The sequence below is a fragment of the Oncorhynchus kisutch genome, linkage group LG14, assembly GCF_002021735.2.
Source record: "Oncorhynchus kisutch isolate 150728-3 linkage group LG14, Okis_V2, whole genome shotgun sequence".
NCBI classification, from domain to species: Eukaryota; Metazoa; Chordata; class Actinopteri; order Salmoniformes; family Salmonidae; genus Oncorhynchus; species Oncorhynchus kisutch.
Window position 1 is genome coordinate 79,117,486 of NC_034187.2, and position 24,732 is coordinate 79,142,217.

General features: G+C 46.1%; 2 protein-coding genes across 3 annotated transcripts in view; both read left to right on the plus strand.

Moving 5' to 3' along the window:
• The window catches only part of LOC109880072 (rap guanine nucleotide exchange factor 5-like), a 90,128-nt gene extending 87,558 nt beyond the window's left edge, over window positions 1-2,570 (plus strand). Inside the window, exon 25 of one of the 2 annotated variants that reach the window (XM_031789008.1) lies at window positions 18-2,570. In XM_031789008.1, coding sequence (XP_031644868.1) covers window positions 18-136 — 119 coding nt within the window. In that variant the 3' untranslated portion in view covers window positions 137-2,570. The remainder of the gene's footprint in view (window positions 1-17) is intronic. The other variant, XM_031789009.1, reaches the window with a different exon arrangement.
• A 1,156-nt stretch (window positions 2,571-3,726) lies between these two features.
• Window positions 3,727-24,732, plus strand: LOC109880067 (cell division cycle-associated 7-like protein). Its single transcript, XM_031789010.1, has 11 exons — window positions 3,727-3,856; window positions 13,871-13,996; window positions 14,120-14,260; window positions 14,396-14,490; window positions 14,602-14,827; window positions 14,991-15,047; window positions 22,086-22,268; window positions 22,493-22,645; window positions 22,771-22,920; window positions 23,538-23,674; window positions 23,769-24,732. The coding sequence occupies exons 1-11, from the start codon at window positions 3,839-3,841 to the stop codon at window positions 23,791-23,793; spliced, it is 1,311 nt and encodes a 436-aa protein (XP_031644870.1). The 5' UTR covers window positions 3,727-3,838; the 3' UTR covers window positions 23,794-24,732.

The following is a 24,732-nucleotide window of genomic DNA, read 5'->3' on the forward strand; positions in this document are numbered from 1 at the left end:
GTGTGTCTGTCTCCTAGGTAACGAGGTGGTGGGCAGCGACAATCCTGAGGTCAGGGCGAGTGTTCACCACTTACACATCATCGACAATCAACAGACACTCTTTCAACTGTCACACAAACTGGAGCCACGCGCCTGAACACACACACTCCCAGAGGAACTTTTGACCTCCACAGAACCACAGAAAATACACTTCCTGTATCAAAGGTGCCATGCGAGCCACTGTCTCTCAGCCAATCACAGTTCAACATCCTGAAATAGCCAGCCAACCACACTTCAGAAGACTGATTCAGCCAGCCAACCACAGAGCTGCACACTGAGGCGGCGTTCAGACTGAAAATGAATATCTGGCAAAACCTAAATTCAGATTGTTTTTCTATGAGGGTCAAACGTTGACGGATGAGAAAGATGAGATGGGAGAGGAGAGGAGAGAGAGAGAGAGAGAGAGGGAGAGGGAGAGAATAGAAAGCCTTTGAAGAGGACAGGCAGCCATTCGTTATTGTTCTGTGGTGAATACAGTCGTTAAGCTACTCTCCAGTTACTGAGACTGCGTGTTGTTCTGTTTCTGCTCTGAAATGAACAGTCAGTTTCACTGTATTGAGGATCGTCGGCAGGGGAAACGGTCATGTGACTGCAGATATTAATGGATGGTATAAATGTACAGTGTGTATATATGGACAGAGTAGACATACAGTAGATGTGTCCTGTGTGTGTTCAGGCCACATGGTGAGCCTCTGGATGTTGCCAAATGCCCAGATGGGAAAGAGATGCCATATTGGGCTATACAGACGCACGGCTTTTCACATGTCTCCATAGTAACAACAACAGCCTGGTCCTGCCATACCATAAAAGGTCATAACATTACACATTGTTATTAGATGTTATAACATGGTATTATAGAGAGTTATTATATTGTTGTTACACTTTTACTGACTGAAGAGATTGTTCTGTTATTTCAATGCCTGTTACACACAGATTTCACTAAGCAACATGGCCTGGGTTCAATCCCAGCCAATGCATTTTACACTGATCTAGAACATTACCCTGTTAAGGCTTGGCGTAGTCACACTGACTGATCTAGAACATTACTCTGTTAAGGCTTGGCGTAGTCACACTGACTGATCTAGAACATTACTCTGTTAAGGCTTGGCGTAGTCACACTGACTGATCTTGAACATTACTCTGTTAAGGCTTGGCGTAGTCACACTGACTGATCTAGAACATTACTCTGTTAAGGCTTGGCGTAGTCACACTGACTGATCTAGAACATTACTCTGTTAAGGCTTGGCGTAGTCACACTAGTACATGCACATGTATCTACAGTATTCAGGTGTTTAGGAGCAGGGCAGCACTGCTATAGGACTATTTATTGTGATAGTGACTGTATTTATGTTTCTCTAAAGGAGACAGACTGTGACGGTCCTGTGTGCCAGATGAGACGGCAGCTGTATAAAGACAATAATAAGTGTAAAGCTGTAAAGCTATACAGGGTAACGGTGAGATGTGTAAAGATAGTGAACTGTGTATACAAAGGTTTGAAGTTGGAGCTGAAATGCTGGAATGTTTAAAACAGGAGACAAGGAAATTATTGTTACTGTCCTGTGTGATGTCATAATGGGGGGAGGGGCGACAGAGGGAAAAAAGAACCAATGAAAAAGAGAGTTTTGTTGTTGTTTTCTTGCCGTGGTCATGACGATGTAAAGTTCTGTTTTAAAGAATGTTGTTGTGTTTGCATGACGTGACGACCCCATGAGATCACAATGCAAGACCACAGATCCTATTCTATAATGCCCTACGTTTGACCAGAACCCATGTGGCCCTGGTCAGAGTAGTGTACTATATTATAGGGAATTAGGGAGCTCTGGTTAAAAGTAGTGTACTATATAAGCCAGGGAATAGTGTGCCATTTCAGATTTGCTATAAGGCTTTATTCTTCTGTAATATTGTTGACTTGTTAATATGGATAATGTTATTACTATAATGTAGGGTTTCCCAACCCTTTCCTCAGGTACTGGCAGATATTTCACATTTTAGTTTTAACCCTAAACTGCCAACCACATTCAGTTAGTCAACTAATCATCAACCCTTTAACTAATTGAATCAGGTATGCCAGTTCAGGGTTAAATGTGAAACGTTTAGGGGAGGCCAGATGAAATAGTTGGGAAACACTGCTATAATGTTATTATTATTATTATTATGATGTTTGAGATGTTATTATTTATCTGTTTAAAAGTAGACTCCCCAATATGACATCATAAAGGAGCGGGTCAACTGCTTATAGCAACATCATCATCAACAGAATTCAATGCTGACACTATTGGCTCTGCAACTATTTGTCTCCAATTTGTGCCCTCCCTTGAGGAGATTTGAATTCTGTTATTGTTTCTGTTTCCCCGCTGTATATGATGCCATATTGCTGAGTGTACCTTTAGGGAGAAGAGAAACACAGAGCAATATGCCCCTAACTGCTGAAGCCACTCGTCTTTTCTAAAGAGCGTTTTACTACATCAAAGTTTTACTTGAGATGATGAATAAATTATAGGTTTTATGTCATATTAAACATTGTGTCGCTGGTCACTGGCTCTGTGAATATATGAGAGAGGAAGAGTAGAGAAAAAGAGTGGGAGGGAGGGAGGGAGGAGTGGGGGAGGAAGATAAGGAGGGAAGAGTGTGGGAGGAGAAATAAGGAGGGAGGAGGATAAGGAGGGAGGAGTGGGGGAGGAGGATAAGGAGGGAGGCGTGGGGGAGGACGATAAGGAGGGAGGAGGATAAGGAGGGAGGCATGGGGGAGGAGGATAAGGATGGAGGTGTGGGGGAAGAGGATAAGGGGGAGGAGGATAAGGAGGGAGGAGTGGGGGAGGAGGATAAGGAGGGAGGAGTGGGGTAGGAGGATAAGGAGGGAGGAGGATAATGAGGGAGGAGGATAAGGGGGGAGGATAAGGAGGGAGGAGTGGGGAGGAGGATAAGGAGGGAGGAGTGGGGGAGGAGGATAAGGAGGGAGGAGTGGGGGGGAGGAGTGGGGGAGGAGGATAAGGAGGGAGGAGTGGGGGAGGAGGATAAGGAGGGAGGCGTGGGGAGGAGGATAAGGAGGGAGGAGTAGTGGAGAGAGAATGTAGTTTCTGCACTATGGAATACTTTTTTCTAAATAAGATTATGTTCCTAGTCACTTTTAAAAATAAACCCAAAAGGCAATAATACCAAACATCATCACGAGATAATAAATATTTGTTGTAGCATGACAGAGATTTGTTTAATGTAGTCTTAATGTACTCTGATCCAAAAGCAATTAGGCCCAGGTGCAATTTTGCTACAATCATGTACTGTCTTTGATATTACTTATTGCAGACAGACAGCACGTGCAGTACAGCTGTTACGTTATTTGTTACAAGAACAGAACGTAAAAAAAGGTTAGACAGTGTGGTCACAGATGGAGCAATGACAATGGGTTAGTTATTAAAGATCTGTGGTGTGGTTCTGTTAGGCCCACATGGTATTTTTGCCGCGAAACTGTGGAGAGGGCGGGATTCGGACTGTTCCATTCTGTATCCGGGGGGAGTTATAAAGATACTCAGAGCAGAAACTCATTGTAATCATAATACAACTTAATTCACTCTCGTTTTCTAACGACTTCTACATACAATTCAAATATTCTGGGCTCACAAAAAAATATTATTAAGCCTGGAAACATATTTGAACTAAACTCGAAACTCAACTACTCCCCTGCTTTTTGAGACAAGTACCTGAACTCGTGTTGTTTTTTAAAACCATTCATTCATTGATTTTATTGAGTGAACTGCTTGACTTCTGAGAGAAAGAAAAGCCGTCTCTCAAACGAGTTAAAATGCTGTTATCAACAAAGGTAAGTTATGTTTAACAGTTGCAACTTTTATATCGTCCCGTTTAAGCTAAAACACTGGGGAAATAGCTATACACATGATACGATTTGGTGGTATAGTCCAATCCAGGGACCGAAGGCCATTTGCTCCACTTTGGACCAAAACTAAGGAATAGGCTAAATTATGTCATTAAATGTCCAGTTGCGAATTTCATAAAATAAAGTATTGATAGCCTGTGTCATAGCTAGATATCAGTGCTACAGTATTTTAATGTGAAAATGGCTTAGGAAAACATTTGGTCCATTGTTTACCTTCTGTTAGTGGGCCACTCTCATTCACACTACGATGCCGCTGCTCTGTAATGGCCTGAGCACCTGTCCATCATCAGACTACTTTCTGGAAAGTTCCATATTATAAGGAGATCAGAGCCAGCACAGTATGGCAGTGCTCTCTATACGCCAGTGTGAAAAGGCTATTATCTATTACAGTGTAGCTTTATCACCGATCTATAGGATATTTTATAGGAAGTTCATTTTAAGTGTCTTTGGTTTTAAAGCGTCAATGAGCAGTTCAAATAAAAGCGTGCTCTGCCCGTGTTTCGCTATAAAGCTGAGGGATGGGTTTGAATAAAGTTAACCTCCCTTAAAATCATAGACAGAGCTATGATGCAAGGACTTTTAACATTCATGCCAGTGATGGAGTCAAGTCCTTAGTGTTCCAGTCCGAGTCTTTTATACTCGAGTCACGTGTTCCTTGGTAAGTTAGTGCTAAAAGCTGCGGTCCAACCATTTTTTTATTTATTACACTGTTGCACATTTGTACGTCTACAAAGATAATACAGCTATCTAACATTTGCTGTTGTAGCTAGTATGTTGAATTATGCATAAGATGTATTTTTTGACTAGTCTCAACCGGACATAACGCATTGTATTCGTCACATATTTCTAAACAATAGACTAGCAGTGAAAACACACGGGCCGTTCCCAACAATGCAGAGAGAAAGAAAATAGATCGATAATAGAAAAGTACAACATAATAATAAGAGATTGGCTGTATACACTGGGTACTAGTACCAAGTGGATGTGCAGGGGTACGAGGTAATTGACGTAGATATTTACATATAACTATGAATAACGTGACATAATAAACATTAGCAGCAGTGTCTGTGATGAGAGAGAACTTAGTGCGATAAGGGTCAGTGCAGGTAGTCCAGGTAGGTATTTGGTTAACTATTGAACTATTTATCAGTCTTATGGCTTGTGGGTAGAAGCTGTTCAGGGTCCTGTTGGATCCAGACTTGGTGCATCAGTACTGCTTGCCGTGCGGTAGCAGAGAGAACAGTCTATGACCTGGGGGTCTGGAGTCTTATACAATTTTTAGGGCGTTCCTCTGACACCGCCTGATATAGAGGTCCTGGATGGCAGGAAGCTCGGCCCCAGTGATGTACTGGGCCATCTGCACCATCCCCTGTAGCGCCTTGCAGTCAGATGCCAAGCAGTTGCCAGACCAGGCGGCGATGCAGCCAGTCAAGATGCTCTCAATGGTGCAGCTGTAGAACTTTTTGAGGATCTGAGGGCCTGTCATGGCAAATAATGTCCCCTGGACAAAAAGTGTTCCCACTCTGCATCACAATGGGATCCGATAAACTATTAGCGTCCGTTGCTATATCAACGGTGTGATGACCTAATGATTAGAATTTTGGAGATCATTACAGCCATAATGATGTTCTTTTCATCACTGCTATGCAAACAAGGCCCGTTGCTGTGACAATTACGCTGTTTTAAACAAGTTTTGTTTAGCTAATAAAATAAAAACATTACTTCAATCTACTTTTGGGTACCTTGTTAACATTACAACATGAAATCCAATGGCAAAGAAAACATGTAATCTGCTTGATACATTAAATCAAATCAAAGTTTATTTGTCACGTGCACCGAATACAACAGGTGTAGGTAGACCTTACAGTGAAATGCTGAATACAACAGGTGTAGGTAGACCTTACAGTGAAATGCTGAATACAACAGGTGTAGGTAGACCTTACAGTGAAATGCTGAATACAACAGGTGTAGGTAGACCTTACAGTGAAATGCTGAATACAACAGGTGTAGGTAGACCTTACAGTGAAATGCTGAATACAACAGGTGTAGGTAGACCTTACAGTGAAATGCTGAATACAACAGGTGTAGGTAGACCTTACAGTGAAATGCTGAATACAACAGGTGTAGGTAGACCTTACAGTGAAATGCTGAATACAACAGGTGTAGGTAGACCTTACAGTGAAATGCTGAATACAACAGGTGTAGGTAGACCTTACAGTGAAATGCTGAATACAACAGGTGTAGTAGACCTTACAGTGAAATGCTACCTTACCTTAAATGCTGCTCTAACCAAGAGTGCGAAAGAAAAGAAAAAGTGTGTGTGTAAGTAAAGAAATAAAACAACAGTAAAAAGACATTTGAAATAACAGTATCAAGGCTGTATACAGACACCTGTTTGTTAGGCTTATTGAGGTAGTATGTACATGTAGCTATATACAGACACCTGTTAGACAGGCTTATTGAGGTAGTATGTACATGTAGCTATATACAGACACCTGTTTGTTAGGCTTATTGAGGTAATATGTACATGTAGCTATATACAGACACCTGTTAGTTAGGCTTATTGAGGTAGTATGTACATGTAGCTGTATACAGACACCTATTAGTCAGGCTTATTGAGGTAGTATGTACATGTAGCTGTATACAGACACCTATTAGTCAGGCTTATTGAGGTAGTATGTACATGTAGCTATATACAGACACCTGTTAGTCAGGCTTATTGAGGTAGTATGTACATGTAGCTATATACAGACACCTGTTAGTCAGGCTTATTGAGGTAGTATGTACATGTAGGTATATACAGACACCTGTTAGTCAGGCTTATTGAGGTAGTATGTACATGTAGCTATATACAGACACCTGTTAGTCAGACTTATTGAGGTAGTATGTACATGTAGGTATATACAGACACCTGTTAGTCAGGCTTATTGAGGTAGTATGTACATGTAGGTATATACAGACACCTGTTAGTCAGGCTTATTGAGGTAGTATGTACATGTAGGTATCGTTAAAGTGACTATGCATATATGATGAACAGAGTAGCAGAAGTGTAAAAAGAAGGGTTGGTGGGTGGTGGGACACAATGCAGATGTGTAAAGTTACTTACCTTACAAAGTCAGCTAATTTCCACTCCATTCATATGCAAATCATGTTTATATTTTAACCTTCCCCTATCTACACAAATCAAATGTTAAATCAAGTCAACATTTTTATTTGTCACATACACATGGTTAGCAGATGTTAATGCGAGTGTAGCGACATAATATCAATTCAGTAGTCTGCTATTATGATTTATTTTTGTTCTATCTCGCATAGCCCATTAATACACCCTTGTGGTTGAATGAATATAGATATATTTGTGGAACAAATAAATACCATAAGGATACGTTACAATAATGAACCCCTTGTGAAACAGCTGTGAAAACCAACCTGGCAATATTTAAGATTTTCATATATAAACTTTGATATTTTTTGGCAGAGTTGTGTGATGAATTTATTTTCACAGATTATTATTTATTTTTTGTACACTCACATGGCAATCGTAGACTAAAAAAATTGAATTCTGGTGTGTGGAATATTGAGGAGGTGGTTACCGTGTGGGTGGGATGTTCTGCCTGTTCTCAACTGTCCGCAAAAAGACTGAGAGAGGCTGGACTGAGGGATTGTAGGCCTGTTGTATAAGGCAGGTCCTCACCCGTCACCCCCGGCAACAATGTCGCCTATGGGCACAAACCCACTGTCGCTGGACCAGACAGGACTGGCAAAAAGTGCTCTTCACTGACGAGTCGCGGTTTTGTCTCACCAGGGGTGATGTTCGGATTCACGTTTATCGTCGAAAGAATGAGCGTTACACCGAGGCCTGTACTCTGGAGCGGTTTGGAGGTGGAGGGTCCGTCATGGTCGGGGGCGGTGTGTCACAGCATCATCGGACTGAGCTTGTTGTCATTGCAGGCATTCTCAACGCTGTGCGTTACAGGGAAGACATCCTCCTCCCTCATGTGGTACCCTTCCTGCAGGCTCATCCTGACATGACCCTCCAGCATGACAATGCCACCAGCCATACTGCTCGTTCTGTGCGTGACTTCCTGCAAGACAGGAATGTCAGTGTTCTGCCATGGCCAGCGAAGAGCCCGGATCTCAATCCCATTGAGCACGTCTGGAACCTGTTGGATTGGAGGGTGAGGGCTAGGGCCATTTGAAGGCTAGGGCCCCCCCCAGAAATGTCCGGGAACTTTCAGGTGCTTTGGTGGAAGAGTGGGATAACATCTCACAGCAAGAACTGGCAAATCTGGTGCAGTCCATGAGGAGGAGATGCACTGCAGTACTTAATGCAGCTGGTGGCCACACCAGATACTGACTGTTACTTTTGATTTTATGTCTCAGTTGTTGAATCTTGTTATGTTCATACAAATATTTACACATGTTAAGTTTGCTGAAAATAAACACAGCTGACAGTGAGAGGAGTGTTTCTTTATTTTTCTGAGTTTATGAATGACTACAGTATATGCAATAATTGTATATACAATTGCATTGTTTCCCTCAGTCAACAGCTGCAGCTCTCGTCCGTACTCGGTGCTGTTGTGTGCAAAGAGAATTACCTTCAGGTTGTTCTCCCACCCTTCCTGGTACCAGTCAAAGGAACTTACCCATGGCAGTCTTGAGGGTCTGGTTGGTCCATTCATTAAACCTGGAGGGGGGGGTGGAAAGCGATATCTATTGACAATGTAAGATATTGAAATATGTCTGATTTACGTACCATACAAAAACAAATTGTAAAACGAAATAAAAGAAACCATTGGTGACAGAATATAATCTATAACAGCAGTAACTTGTTCCAGCGTTCATGACTTCGGTCACTCAGGACGACCTCGAGAGAACAGATGTCCGTCATCGCCTTGGCGGTGGCCTCGCCAGTCTCGGTCACTCAGGATGACCTCGAGAGAACAGATGTCCGTCATCGCCTTGGCGGTGGCCTCGCCAGTCTCGGTCACTCAGGATGACCTCGAGAGAACAGATGTCCGTCATCGCCTTGGCGGTGGCCTCGCCAGTCTCGGTCACTCAGGATGACCTCGAGAGAACAGATGTCCGTCATCGCCTTGGCGGTGGCCTCGCCAGTCTCGGTCACTCAGGATGACCTCGAGAGAACAGATGTCCGTCATCGCCTTGGCGGTGGCCTCGCCAGTCTCGGTCACTCAGGATGACCTCGAGAGAACAGATGTCCGTCATCGCCTTGGCGGTGGCCTCGCCAGTCTCGGTCACTCAGGGTGACCTCGAGAACCGATGTCCGTCATCGCCTTGGCGATGGGTATCATACAAAATGAAAAAAATATATATTTGGTTCCAAGCACCCTTTTTTTAATGTGTTTACAGAAGGGAATTTATAGTTGAGCACGTTCTCTTCCTGTACTGACCTTAATGGTTATTGGCTCCACCCACTTGGTAAAGTGGTCGGTCGCCGTCAGACACCAGCTGTTGCCATTCCTGGATTTCGTGAAGGGTCCGATGAGGTCCGCCCCAAACATTTATAGTGTTTGTTCTTACCTGTATCTGTGTCATACAGTAGGCAGATTTTCATACATGTAAGGACACACACATTCTATAATATTGAACTCTGCTGTGGTCAAAATAAAGCAACCATTACAAAACAACTTATCAGGGCAAAATTTGAATTGGGACACTTACCGATCATGTGCCGTGGTGACACATCTTTGATGGGCTTCAACTCCGGTGCCAACTTCTGGCAGGCTAGACAGGGCACTGACCTTCAAGAAAAACGTGACAAATTTAAACATTGTGTGCTCTCTGATATGACATTCATTGAAATAATAATCATTTCAGATATATAATAGAATGTGATTGATAAACAAAAGGTTGTTTCACTTGCCCAGCTGTCCACCTCCTTGACAATTCCCAGTTAGAAGATGCGTAGGTTGATTTTGGCAATCATGCGTTTCACTCCGAAATGACCAGCATGCATCTCGGCCAGCATGCATCTCGGCCAGCATGCATCTCGGCCAGCATGCATCTCGGCCAGCATGCATCTCGGCCAGCATGCATCTCGGCCAGCATGCATCTCGGCCAGCATGCATCTCGGTCAGCATGCATCTCGGTCAGCATGCATCTCGGTCTCGATCTCCTCCTTAGTAATAATTCCTCTCCTGTGTGGCTGGCCATCCTTCCCCATAGGAACATGTGATTGCCTAACAAGTTGGAAGAGAAGAGTTATTGAAATACTCAAGTCTAAGTACATTTGCACTGCTGTCTCTCTCTTAGTTTTCTCTCTCTCTTAGTTTTCTCTCTCTCAGTTTTCTCTCTCTCTCTCTCTTAGTTTTCTCTCTCTCTGTTTTTTTTTTCTCTCTCTAACTTTGTTTTTCTCTCTCCAGTTTTTTTTCTGTCTTCCTCTCTCTCCCTGTCTCACTTTCTCACTTCCTTCCTTCCTCCCCCCCTTCTCTCTGTGTCTGTCTAGTGAAGACACCTAGTTAAGGGCAGTTAGTTACCATAATTGCTTACTATCCGTTTGATTGATCAGGTTTAACTTTATAGCTAGACACCTCAATGTGACAGACATATAACTATATCAGTGGAGGCTGCTGATGGTATCAACCAAATGGAAACCACGTGTTTTAATACCATTCCATTTACTCCATTACAGACATTATTATGAGCCATCCTCCCCTCAACAGCCTCTACTGAAGTATATGTATAGCTAGCAACATGTAGATGACCAACTAGCTTGTTGAAAAATGGTTGTACATAGCTAAATCCGTCCAGTTATCTAATAGAAGTTCATTTCTCTGAATGTTGCACCTGTTTTTGAGATCAGTGGTGCCTTCATAGTACTTCGCCTGGTTGACAAGATGAAATTAAATCTCCTTTGAGGGATGCCATTGAAGTGCAAGCTACATACAAACAGTAACACTTACAGTAGCTAGCTAAATAAAACTGTCTGGCTAGCAAAATAAAACTGTCTAGCTAGCAGACTAGGCAGGCTGAGGTAAATAAGTAGAACTACAGTGGCAGGCTGAGGTAAATAAGTAGAACTACAGTAGCTAGCAACGTCAATCTAAAAATAGATTCAGTAATTTCTTCCTATTTCACAGTATTTTCTTTATATAGACAAATGTATTGTATTTTCGGTCTTCTGAAACAGCAGTTAGTCAGCAGGTTGTCACCGTCAAAAACAACATCCTTGGAGAACAATTCTGAGGTAATAATTTTGCATGGACTGGGCGAGTGCTTATGAGGTGAAATAGAACTAGGACTGCCCGTGTCCTCCTTCCTTCACGACCTTTACGAGGTAAAATAGAGCCAAGCGACCAGCATAGCAGTGGATGCTTAGGTTCAATATCTAATCCGGTCTGAATTTAGCAAATTCTAGCAACAGCCCTAGCAACAGAAGCTAAAACTCATTGAATCCCATTGTGACGCAGGTTGGGGACAAAACATTTTTACATGACAGGCCCATGCCAAATCTTTTCAGCCTCCTGAGAGGGAAAAGGCGTTGTCTAGCCCTTTTCATGACTATTGTTGTGTGTGGACCATGATAGATCCTTAGTGATGTGGACACCGAGGAACTTGAAGCTCACAATCCGCTCCATTACAGCCCTGTCGATGTGAATGGGGATGTGCTCGGGCCCCTGTTTCTTGTAGTCCACGATCAGCTCCTTTGTCGGGCTGACGTTGAGGGAGAGGTTGTTGTTGTTGTTGTTCTGGCACCACACTGCCAGGTCTCTGACCTCCCTATAGGCTGTCTCGTCACCGTCTGTGATCAGGCCTACCACTGCCACTTTGTTATCGAACTTAATGGTGGTGTTGGAGTCATGTGCAGCCACACAGTTGTGGGTGAACAGGGAGTACAAGAGGGGACTAATAACTCAATCCTGAGGGTTGTGTTGTTGCCTACCCTTACCACCTGGGGGCGGACCGTCAGGAAGTCCAGGATCCAGTTGCAGAGGGAGATATTCAGTCCCAGGGTCCTTAGCTTAGTGATGCGCTTGGAGGGCACTATGGTGTTGAACGCTGAGCTGTAGTCAATGAACAGCATTCTCACATACTGTAGGTGTTCCTCTTGTCCAGGTGGGAAACGGCAGTCTGGAGTCCAATAGAGATTGCGTCATCTTTTGGATCTTTTGGGGCGAATTGGAGTGGGTCCTGGGTGTCTGGGATGATGGTGTTGCTATGAGCCATGACCAGCCTTTCAAAGCATTTCATAGCTACAGATGTGGGTGCTACGGGGCGGTAGTCATTTAGACAGGTTACGTTGGCATTCTTAGGCACAGGGACTATGGTGGTCTGCTTGAAACATGTAGGTATTACAGACTGGGTCAGGGAGAGGTTGAAAATGTCAGTAAAGACACTTGCCAGCTGGTCAGCGCATGCTCTGAGTACACATCCTGGTATTCTGTCTGGCCCTACGGCCTTGTGATTGTCAACCTGTTTAAAGGTCTTATTCACATCGGCTTTGGAGAGCGTGCTCACACAGTTGTCCAGAACAGCTGGTGCTCTCATGCATGATTCAGTGTTGCTTACCTCAACGCGAACATAGAAGTCATTCAGCTCGTCTGGTAGGCTCGCGTCACTGTGCAGCTCGCTGCTGGGTTTCCTTTTTGTAATCCATGATAGTTTGCAAGCCTTGCCACATCCGACGGGCTTCAGAGCCGGTTTCGATCTTAGTCCTGTATTGACACTTTGCTTGTCGGATGGTGTAACAGGATTTATTATAAACGCCCGGATTAGTGTCCCACTCCTTGAAAGTGTCAGCTCCAGCCTTTAGCTCAGTGTGTAATCCATGGATCGTAATCCATGGCTTCTGGTTGGGATATGTACGTACGGTTATTGTGGGGACGTTGTCGATGTACTTATTAATGAAGCCGTTGACTGTGGTAAACTCTTCAGTGCCATTGGATGAATCCCAGAACATATTCTAGTCTACGCTATTGAAACAGTCCTGTAGTTTAGCATCTGCTTCATCGGATCACTTCCGTTTTGAGCGCGTCACTGGTACTTCCTGTTTGAGCTATTGCTGGTAAGCAGGAATCGGGCGGATAGTCAAGTGGAGTCATGAAAATCGTGACCTCGCTCCGTGTCCTGGACTTGAGTATTACAACACTGATCCATGCCATCAAAATGATAGTTTTAACCATGTTTTAAGGCTATACGCTGAGTGTAAAGAACATTTTAAGGACAGCTTCCTAATATTGAGTTGAGCACCCCCCTTTTGCTCTCAGAACAGTTTCAATTCATCAGAGCATGGACTCTACAAGGTGTCCTAAGTGTTCCACAGGGATGCTGGCCCATGTGGACTCTACAAGGTGTCCTAAGTGTTCCACAGGGATGCTGGCCCATGTGGACTCCACAAGGTGTCCTAAGTGTTCCACAGGGATGCTGGCCCATGTGGACTCCAATGCTTCCTGTAGTTGTCAAGTTGGTTGGATGTCCTTTGGGTGGTGGACCATTCTTGATACACATGGAAAACTTTTGAGTGTGTGAAACTCAGCAGCGTTGCAGTTCTTGACACAAACTGGTGCCCCTGACACCTACTACCATACCCCGTTCAAAGGCTCACATGTCTCAAAGCTCAAAAATCCCCTTCATTTACAGTGATTGAAGTGGATTTATCAAGTGACATCAATAAGGGGTCATAGCTTTCACCTGGATTCACCTGTCTGTCTGTCATGGAAAGAGCGGGTGGTCTTAATGTTACCACCCCGTATTCTTCATATAGTGTTTGTTTACGTTTACAATGTTTACAAACATTGAAGTTAAACAAGCTTATATTTTGGGTTCTGATGGGGTACGACGGTTAAACTAAGCTCCTGAAGCATTTAGAAGATATATTCTTTAACAATCAATAGGTGCATTTCAGTAATTGAAAATGCAAATAATGTATGTATCAAATGCAGATTGCCCCTTTTTAATCTGTTGCCCCTCCTCCCCTAGACCCCCAGGGCCCTGGCGGCCATCTTTGAGAGTCCCAGTGATGACGAGGACTTCCTGGGTTTCGCCGTGCAAGTGCTGAGTGACAGCGAGTCAGACAGCCTAGCCTCCGAGGACTCTGGGAAGCCGGTTGGTAGCTGCTGATAATTACACCCCCACACACACACACACACACACACACTGCAATCCTTGTTTCTTTATTCTGCTACAGTTAGCCATTTAAATAATCATTCCATCTCTCCCTCTCTCCAGGCCATGTCTTTCAGGTCAAAGTTTGTGACCTCGGAGTTGGTTAGTCTGTTTAGCCATTCCGACAATGAGGGGGAGGAGTTTGAGGGCTTCAGTGAGGAAGAAGAGGAGAAGAGGGGTTCCAGAAGCAGGACGAAGGCTATGGTGAGACCTAACTTGTTCTCTCTTGTCTCTCGTGTCCTGTTCTGTCTCCTGTTCTCTCCAGTGAGATGTGCGTATGAGGATTCTTGGTTATAACATGACTCATCTTTCCTCTTTTCTCTCATTCTGCCGTTCCAGTGCATAGCGGAGGAGAGTGATGAGGACACAGGGTTCTACTCTGAGGGGGAGGAGCCAGACACACACAAGAGGAAGAGTCTCTGTGTCGCCTTCAGGTGTGTGTACCTGTGTGTCTGGGTTTTTGTTAGCCGGCTTTTTGCTTTTTAGCCTGGAAGTACCAGTCGATGGAAATACATTTTTGAATTATACTGATAATTCTGCTTCAGGTTTCCCACAAAAAGACTCTCTGCCCAGAAAGGTGAGGCGCCAATCAACGCCGCCCCTCTGGAGAGGAGAACCAATGAGAGGCTGCATCTAAAAAGGGGTTTGTCTCAGGAGTCCAGTGGGAGGGAGACACGGGCTCAGAAAGAGGCGTTAGGAAAAGAGAAGATGGAGGTCGAGTCTCTGGTTCTAAATAAACGAGCCAAGAACATCCAGGAGAACAAAGCCATGGTACATAACCTCTAACCCTTGACCGGGGTCGTCGTGTCCCTCAGTCAGAAATACTACTGAACCCAAACCCTATTTTTTTCACTCCTCTGATTCCTATCTCTTGTTGTTATTATTGTGTGTATTTAAACATGTCTTCTCAGCTTCTGGTTTGTTGTCCTCCTAGTTGGCCAAGCTGTTTGCTGACCTGACCAACATGTCTGAAGTCACCTCGTCTCCTACCGTGAGTACATTGCACACTAGACTGAGCTACAGTATGTTCGAGATTTAATTTACAGGCTCATTCCACCAAGTGAGGTGCCTTTTCTGAGTAATGTAACACGTTTTAGATTCTGGTAAGGAGGAAAACGTTAACTGACAAATATAAAGTAACAGGGTTGACCGTACCAGGGTTGACCGTACCAGGGTTGACCGTACCAGGGTTGACCGTACCAGGGTTGACCGTACCAGGGTTGACCGTACCAGGGTTGACCGTACCAGGGTTGACCGTACCAGGGTTGACCGTACCAGGGTTGACCGTAACAGGGTTGACCGTAACAGGGTTGACCGTAACAGGGTTGACCGTAACAGGGTTGACGACTTCATCTTCAATCATCCATAAATCCCCCTTTGGCAGGTAGGGAATGGAAGCGTGTTGTGTGGCAGGTAGGGAATGGAAGCGTGTTGTGTGGCAGGTAGGGAATGGAAGCGTGTTGTGTGGCAGGTAGGGAATGGAAGCGTGTTGTGTGGCAGGTAGGGAATGGAAGCGTGTTGTGTGGCAGGTAGGGAATGGAAGCGTGTTGCAGGTAGGGAATGGAAGCGTGTTGCAGGTAGAGAATGGAAGCGTGTTGTGTGGCAGGTAGGGAATGGAAGCGTGTTGTTTTGCAGGTAGGGAATGGAAACGTGTTGTAGGTAGAGAATGGAAGCGTGTTGTGTGGCAGGTAGGGAATGGAAGCGTGTTGTGTGGCAGGTAGAGAATGGAAGCGTGTTGTGTTGCAGGTAGAGAATGGAAGCGTGTTGTGTGGCAGGTAGGGAATGGAAGCGTGTTGTGTGGCAGGTAGAGAATGGAAGCGTGTTGTGTGGCAGGTAGAGAATGGAAGCGTGTTGTGTGGCAGGTAGGGAATGGAAGCGTGTTGCAGGTAGAGAATGGAAGCGTGTTGTGTTGCAGGTAGGGAATGGAAGCCTGTTGTGTGGCAGGTAGGGAATGGAAGCGTGTTGTGTGGCAGGTAGGGAATGGAAGCGTGTGGCAGGTAGGGAATGGAAGCGTGTTGTGTGGCAGGTAGGGAATGGAAGCGTGTTGTGTGGCAGGTAGGGAATGGAAGCGTGTTGTGTGGCAGGTAGGGAATGGAAGCGTGTTGTGTGGCAGGTAGGGAATGGAAGCGTGTTGTGTGGCAGGTAGGGAATGGAAGCGTGTTGTGTGGCAGGTAGGGAATGGAAGCCTGTTGTGTGGCAGGTAGGGAATGGAAGCCTGTTGTGTGGCAGGTAGGGAATGGAAGCCTGTTGTGTGGCAGGTAGGGAATGGAAGCGTGTTGTAGGTAGAGAATGGAAGCGTGTTGTGTGGCAGGTAGGGAATGGAAGCGTGTTGTGTGGCAGGTAGGGAATGGAAGCGTGTTGTGTGGCAGGTAAGGAATGGAAGCGTGTTGTGTTGCAGGTAGAGAATGGAAGCGTGTTGTGTGGCAGGTAGGGAATGGAAGCGTGTTGTGTGGCAGGTAGAGAATGGAAGCGTGTTGTGTGGCAGGTAGGGAATGGAAGCGTGTTGCAGGTAGAGAATGGAAGCGTGTTGTGTTGCAGGTAGGGAATGGAAGCGTGTTGCAGGTAGAGAATGGAAGCGTGTTGTGTGGCAGGTAGGGAATGGAAGCGTGTTGCAGGTAGAGAATGGAAGCGTGTTGTGTTGCAGGTAGGGAATGGAAGCGTGTTGTGTGGCAGGTAGAGAATGGAAGCGTGTTGTGTTGCAGGTAGAGAATGGAAGCGTGTTGTGTTGCAGGTAGAGAATGGAATGCGTGTTGTGTGGCAGGTAGGGAATGGAAGCGTGTTGTGTGGCAGGTAGGGAATGGAAGCGTGTTGTGTGGCAGGTAGAGAATGGAAGCGTGTTGTGTGGCAGGTAGGGAATGGAAGCGTGTTGCAGGTAGGGAATGGAAGCGTGTTGCAGGTAGAGAATGGAAGCGTGTTGTGTTGCAGGTAGGGAATGGAAGGGTGTTGTGTTGCAGGTAGTGAATGGAAGCGTGTTGTGTGGCAGGTAGGGAATGGAAGCCTGTTGTGTGGCAGGTAGGGAATGGAAGCCTGTTGTGTGGCAGGTAGGGAATGGAAGCCTGTTGTGTGGCAGGTAGAGAATGGAAGCGTGTTGTGTGGCAGGTAGGGAATGGAAGCGTGTTGTGTGGCAGGTAGGGAATGGAAGCGTGTTGTGTGGCAGGTAGGGAATGGAAGCGTGTTGTGTGGCAGGTAGGGAATGGAAGCCTGTTGTAGGGAATGGAAGCGTGTTGTGTGGCAGGTAGGGAATGGAAGCGTGTTGTAGGGAATGGAAGCGTGTTGTAGGGAATGGAAGCGTGTTGTGTGGCAGGTAGGGAATGGAAGCGTGTTGTGTGGCAGGTAGGGAATGGAAGCGTGTTGTGTGGCAGGTAGGGAATGGAAGCGTGTTGTGTGGCAGGTAGGGAATGGAAGCGTGTTGTGTGGCAGGTAGGGAATGGAAGCGTGTTGTGTGGCAGGTAGGGAATGGAAGCGTGTTGTGTGGCAGGTAGGGAATGGAAGCGTGTTGTGTGGCAGGTAGGGAATGGAAGCGTGTTGTGTGGCAGGTAGGGAATGGAAGCGTGTTGTGTGGCAGGTAGGGAATGGAATCGTGTTGTGTGGCAGGTAGGGAATGGAATCGTGTTGTGTGGCAGGTAGGGAATGGAAGCGTGTTGTGTGGCAGGTAGGGAATGGAAGCGTGTTGTGTGGCAGGTAGGGAATGGAAGCGTGTTGTGTGGCAGGTAGGGAATGGAAGCGTGTTGTGTGGCAGGTAGGGAATGGAAGCGTGTTGTGTGGCAGGTAGGGAATGGAAGCGTGTTGTGTGGCAGGTAGGGAATGGAAGCGTGTTGTGTGGCAGGTAGGGAATGGAAGCGTGTTGTGTGGCAGGTAGGGAATGGAAGCGTGTTGTGTGGCAGGTAGGGAATGGAAGCCTGTTGTGTGGCAGGTAGGGAATGGAAGCGTGTTGTGTGGCAGGTAGGGAATGGAAGCCTGTTGTGTGGCAGGTAGGGAATGGAAGCCTGTTGTGTGGCAGGTAGGGAATGGAAGCCTGTTGTGTGGCAGGTAGGGAATGGAAGCCTGTTGTGTGGCAGGTAGGGAATGGAAGCCTGTTGTGTGGCAGGTAGGGAATGGAAGCCTGTTGTGTGGCAGGTAGGGAATGGAAGCGTGTTGTGTGGCAGGTAGGGAATGGAAGCGTGTTGTGTGGCAGGTAGGGAATGGAAGCGTGTTGTGTGGCAGGTAGGGAATGGAAGCGTGTTGTGTGGCAGGTAGGGAATGGAAGCCTGTTGTGTGGCAGGTAGGGAATGGAAGCCTGTTGTGTGGCAGGTAGGGAATGGAAGCCTGTTGTGTGGCAGGTAGGGAATGGAAGCCTGTTGTGTGGCAGGTAGGGAATGGAAGCCTGTTGTAGGGAATGGAAGCGTGTTGTGTGGCAGGTAGGGAATGGAAGCGTGTTGTGTGGCAGGTAGGGAATGGAAGCGTGTTGTGTGGCAGGTCTGGAATGGAAGCGTGTTGTGTGGCAGGTAGGGAATGGAAGCGTGTTGTAGGGAATGGAAGCGTGTTGTGTGGCAGGTAGGGAATGGAAGCCTGTTGTGTGGCAGGTAGGGAATGGAAGCCTGTTGTGTGGCAGGTAGGGAATGGAAGCCTGTTGTGTGGCAGGTAGGGAATGGAAGCGTGTTGTAGGGAATGGAAGCGTGTTGTGTGGCAGGTAGGGAATGGAAGCGTGTTGTGTGGCAGGTAGGGAATGGAAGCGTGTTGTGTGGCAGGTAGGGAATGGAAGCGTGTTGTGTGGCAGGTAGGGAATGGCAGCGTGTTGTGTGGCAGGTAGGGAATGGCAGCGTGTTGTGTGGCAGGTAGGGAATGGAAGCGTGTTGTGTGGCAGGTAGGGCAAAATAAATAAAGATGAAATAAAAACTAATTGTATGCAAGCATCACAATTGTTTTATTTATTGTTTAACCATTTTGAAGGAATAATTTCACAAAACACAAGTTCAGTTCACGTAACAGGGTTGATTTTAATGTTAGTATTTTTTTTATTTTAATGAATCACTAATCACACAAAATAAATAATAAGCATCAAAATAACTAGGGCTTTACAATGCTGGTTAAAACCTGGGTTAAAATCTTCCTAGAAATGCACAGAGGGACACTTTTAGCAAGTATTAAAAAAAATCTGATTTATTTAATTTTCCATGTATCCTATATTAAAGGTCACTTCATTTAATATAATATTGGTGGACGATTTCTACTTAAAATATCAAAGGGATCCCAGGCTGTGTCACAACCGGCTGTGACCGGGAGTCCCATGGGGCGGCTCCCAATTGGCCCAGTGTCTTCCAGGTTAAGGGAGGGTTTGACAACGGGGGGGTTTTTACTTGGCTCGTCGCACTCTAGCGACTCATTGTGGCGAGCAGGGCGCCTGCAGGCTGACCCTGGTTGTACAGTGTTTCCTCAGACACGTCGGTAGGGCTGGGCTCCGGGTTAAGTGTTTCCTCAGACACGTTGGTAGGGCTGGGCTCCGGGTTAAGTGTTTCCTCAGGTCTGATCCCTGCCTACAGGCAGAAACTAAAACAAGAGGCTCCCACGCTGAGGTCTGTCCAACGCTGGTCCGACCAAGCTGACTCCACACTCCAAGACTGCTTCCATCACGTGGACTGGGAGATGTTTCGTATTGCGTCAGATAACAACATTGACGAATACGCTGATTCGGTGTGCGAGTTCATTAGAACGTGCGTTGAAGATGTCGTTCCCATAACAAAAATTAAAACATTCCCTAACCAGAAACCGTGGATTGAAGGCAGCATTCGTGTGAAACTGAAAGCACGAACCACTGCTTTTAATCAGGGCAAGGTGTCTGGTAACATGACCGAATACAAACAGTGCAGCTATTCCCTCCGCAAGGCTATCAAACAAGCTAAGCGTCAGTACAGAGACAAAGTAGAATCTCAATTCAACGGCTCAGACACAAGAGGCATGTGGCAGGGTCTACAGTCAATCACGGACTACAGGAAGAAATCCAGCCCAGTCACGGACCAGGATGTCTTGCTCCCAACACTAAATAACTTTTTTGCCCGCTTTGAGGACAATACAGTGCCACTGACACGGCCTGCAACGAAAACATGCGGTCTCTCCTTCACTGCAGCCGAGGTGAGTAAGACATTTAAACGTGTTAACCCTCGCAAGGCTGCAGGCCCAGACGGCATCCCCAGCCGCGCCCTCAGAGCATGCGCAGACCAGCTGGCCGGTGTGTTTACGGACATATTCAATCAATCCCTATACCAGTCTGCTGTTCCCACATGCTTCAAGAGGGCCACCATTGTTCCTGTTCCCAAGAAAGCTAAGGTAACTGAGCTAAACGACTACCGCCCCGTAGCACTCACATCCGTCATCATGAAGTGCTTTGAGAGACTAGTCAAGGACCATATCACCTCCACCCTACCTGACACCCTAGACCCACTCCAATTTGCTTACCGCCCAAATAGGTTCACAGACGATGCAATCTCAACCACACTGCACACTGCCCTAACCCAACTGGAAAAGAGGAATACCTATGTGAGAATGCTGTTCATCGACTACAGCTCGGCATTCAACACCATAGTACCCTCCAGGCTCGTCATCAAGCTCGAGACCCTGGGTCTCGACCCCGCCCTGTGCAACTGGGTACTGGACTTCCTGACGGGCCGCCCCCAGGTGGTGAGGGTAGGCAACAACATCTCCTCCCCGCTGATCCTCAACACTGGGGCCCCACAAGGGTGCGTTCTGAGCCCTCTCCTGTACTCCCTGTTCACCCACGACTGCGTGGCCACGCACGCCTCCAACTCAATCATCAAGTTTGCGGACAACACAACAGTGGTAGGCTTGATTACCAACAACGACGAGACGGCCTACAGGGAGGAGGTGAGGAACTTCAGGAAACAGCAGAGGGAACACCCCCCTATCCACATCGATGGAACAGTAGTGGAGAGGGTAGCAAGTTTTAAGCCACCCGAGCCACTGCCTGTTCACCCCGCTGTCATCCAGAAGGCGAGCTCAGTACAGGTGCATCAAAGCTGGGACCGAGAGACTGAAAAACAGCATCTATCTCAAGGCCATCAGACTGTTAAACAGCCACCACTAACATTGAGTGGCTGCTGCCAACACACTGTCAATGACACTGACTCTACTCCAGCCACTTTAATAATGGGAATTGATGGGAAATGATGTAAATATATCACTAGCCACTTTAAACAATGCTACCTTATATAATGTTACTTACCCTACATTATTCATCTCATATGCATACGTATGTACTTACATATGTACTCTATATCATCTACTGCATCCTTATGTAATACATGTATCACTAGCCACTTTAACTATGCCACTTTGTTTACATACTCATCTCATATGTTATACTGTACTCGATATCATCTACTGTATCTTGCCTATGCTGCTCTGTACCATCACTCATTCATATATCCTTATGTACATATTCTTTATCCCCTTACACTGTGTATAAGTCAGTAGTTTTTTGGAATTGTTAGTTAGATCACTTGTTCGTTATTACTGCATTGTCGGAACTAGAAGCACAAGCATTTCGCTACACTCGCATTAACATCTGCTAACCATGTGTATGTGACAAATAAATTTGATTTGATTTGAGACACGTTGGTAGGGCTGGGCTCCGGGTTAAGCGTTGTGTGTTAAAAAACGTGGTTTGGCGGGTCACGTTTCGGGGGAAGCATGACTCGAGCTTCGCCTCTCCCGAGCCTGTTGGGAGTTGCAGCGATGAGACAAGATCGTAATCACGAAATTGGGGAGAAAAAGGGCAGTAAACACTGTTTTATAATAATAATAATAATAATACCAAAGAGAATAAAGCACTCATTTCGTAGAACGACACCAGTAGATTGCAATCAGACTGAATCTGTAAATCACCTTGCATATCCCATAGATTAGTGACGCTGCACCTCGTCTGGCTCAAGCTGATTTCCCCCCCCCCCTGAAACGTGCTGACTTTCTCAGGTGACTCATGACTTCTGGGTGTTGTGGTCCTGACTGTTGCGTTGTGGGTGTTGTTCTGTTCCAGAAGAAGAGGCGTGTGAGTGAGAAGCCGCCCCCTCGTAGACGAGGTGTGTGTGAGGGCAGCGAGAGGAGGAACCCATCGCGTGCGGCCAGACCGCCAGAGAAGTTCGGGGTGGAGGAGAGCGGTACCTCCCCTTCACGACACCACAGATCCGTGAGAACTATCGACGTTGGGAAACTACTGGAGGTAAACAACGTGTAAACACCGGGCTGCTGACAGGAGAACGGCTCATAATCAATGGTGCTAATGGAATGACATCAAACACATGGTATCAGCCATCACCACGACCCCTTCCTCCCCAATTCAGATGCCACCAACCTCCTGTGACACACACACACAAACGCAAACGCATTACTTACATAAACATGCAGACACTAGACACCCTTTGATGTGTGTGTGTGGGTGGCCAGGTGGACGAGCTGGGTAGAAGCGGGAAGAAGAGGAGGGCCAGCAGCGGGAGGAAGAGGAGAATTACCCATGTGAGATCAGTGGATGAAATCACAGAGGAAGAGCTGGACAACGTGGCGCAACGCGCCAAAGACAAGATACTGGACAAGGACCACGTAAGACACACACACACACACACACACACACACACAGCAAGGCTTTTACAGTCGTTTACTCATGTCCTGCGATAGAGATGTGGATCTGATGTGTGTGTGTGTGTGTGTGTGTGTGTCTATATCAGGGCAGCACGTGTCACCAGTGCAGACAGAAAACTCTGGACACCAAGACGGTCTGTCGTAGTGGAGTGTGTATAGGGGGCAAAGGTCAGTTCTGTGGTCCCTGTCTGAGGAACCGCTACGGAGAGGACGTACACACGGCTCTACTAGACCCGGTCAGTATACACACACACAGCCCTACTAGACCTGGTCAGTACACACACAGTCCTACTAGACCTGGTCAGTACACACACAGTCCTACTAGACCTGGTCAGTACACACACAGTCCAACTAGACCTGGTCAGTACACACACAGTCCTACTAGACCTGGTCAGTACACACACAGTCCAACTAGACCTGGTCAGTACACACACAGTCCAACTAGACCTGGTCAGTACACACACAGTCCAACTAGACCTGGTCAGTACACACACAGCCCAACTAGACCTGGTCAGTACACACACAGCCCAACTAGACCTGGTCAGTACACACACAGCCCAACTAGACCTGGTCAGTACACACACAGTCCAACTAGACCTGGTCAGTACACACACAGTCCAACTAGACCTGGTCAGTACACACACAGTCCAACTAGACACCAAATATTTTGTTTCAGCACTAAATCCTTGTCTTTTTCCTCTTGTTCTCGTTCTCTCCCTCTTTCTCTCTCTGTCCTTCTCTCTCTCTCGCTCTCCTTATTTCTCTCTCTTTCGCTCTATCCCTCGCTCTCTCTGTATCTCTCTCTCTCTCTCTGTATCTCTCTCTCTCTGTCTGTATCCCCCTCTGTCTCTAGGACTGGGAGTGTCCTCTGTGTAGAGGTATCTGTAACTGCAGTCTGTGTCGACGGAGAGAAGGACGCTGTGCAACCGGACAACTGGTCCATTTGGCTCAACACAAGGGCCACAGCAACGTCCAAGATTACCTGGAGAGGTAGGTGTGTGTGTGAATGTTGGTTTGAGCCAATCAAGGTTGTTACATTTTTTTTTTTTTACTCTCTCTCTTTCTACCCTTTCTCTCTCCACAGCATCCAGAAAGATCTTAGAGCCTAGAGACAAGCGGACACGCCCCCGTTGGTCAGGACTGAGAATTACACCCAACAGTAATAATCTCTCCTTTCTCCTGAAGTGTACACTCGTTCACTTCTTCCCACCAATCTGAAAGTGTTGGATTGGAGGAGACATGGGCTAAAAGAGGTTTCCACCATATTTCTTACACCAGTCAATGGAAGTGAACAAGTGTACACTTTGGAAGGAAGGTGAGATAATTAGGACGTCGTCACACTGACGCACATTGTCCTGCTTTAATACCGTCACGGTTCAGACTAGAACTCAGGGTTGTTCCTCAACCTCTCCCTCTGACACCTTATTTAATCAGTCATGTTCAGTAGGCACACAACGATTTGAAACGGGAGGTAGTACCTGACATTCTGCAGGAAGAACAGTAATAAGTAATAACATATGTTATTCAGTATTTATCTGGACAGTGAAGCAGAAAGATTTGATTTATGTCTATCCACCATTTTGGATTTGAGATCAAATGTTTTATGAGGTGACTGTACAGAATGCAGGGGTTGAAACCGGTTCAGGGAACAGAACCGAAATCCTGAAAAGAACGAAAATGTTCAAGGAACAGAATCCGAACTGGGAACAAAAGTAATCTTTACTATACAGGAACAGAATTGTTATTTTAAAATTATGGGAACTGGTTAATAAATGTTCCGGGCATATTTTTTTTTTCAGTCCCACCCAAAATTTTTAAAGTGCCTTTACAAAAGCCCACCCTCTGTCAATCAAACTTCATCCAGCGTCTGCCTGCCAGCTGAAAATCATTTCCTATGCGTGCGCATGTAGTCTACCAAGAATGCTTTAATAGATTTTAAGAAAAGATAAGAGTAACAAATAATTAAACAGCAGCAGTATAATAACAGTAGCGAGGCTTTATACAGGGGTACCGGTACAGAGTCAATGTGGAGGCTATATACAGGGGGT

Bases quoted from the DNA above. Each gene is read 5' to 3' on its own strand.
- LOC109880067 (XM_031789010.1), top strand. The intron at 22,921-23,537 runs GTCAGTATACAC...CTCTGTCTCTAG, and splicing joins ACACGGCTCTACTAGACCCG to GACTGGGAGTGTCCTCTGTG. The intron at 23,675-23,768 runs GTAGGTGTGTGT...CTCTCTCCACAG, and splicing joins GTCCAAGATTACCTGGAGAG to CATCCAGAAAGATCTTAGAG.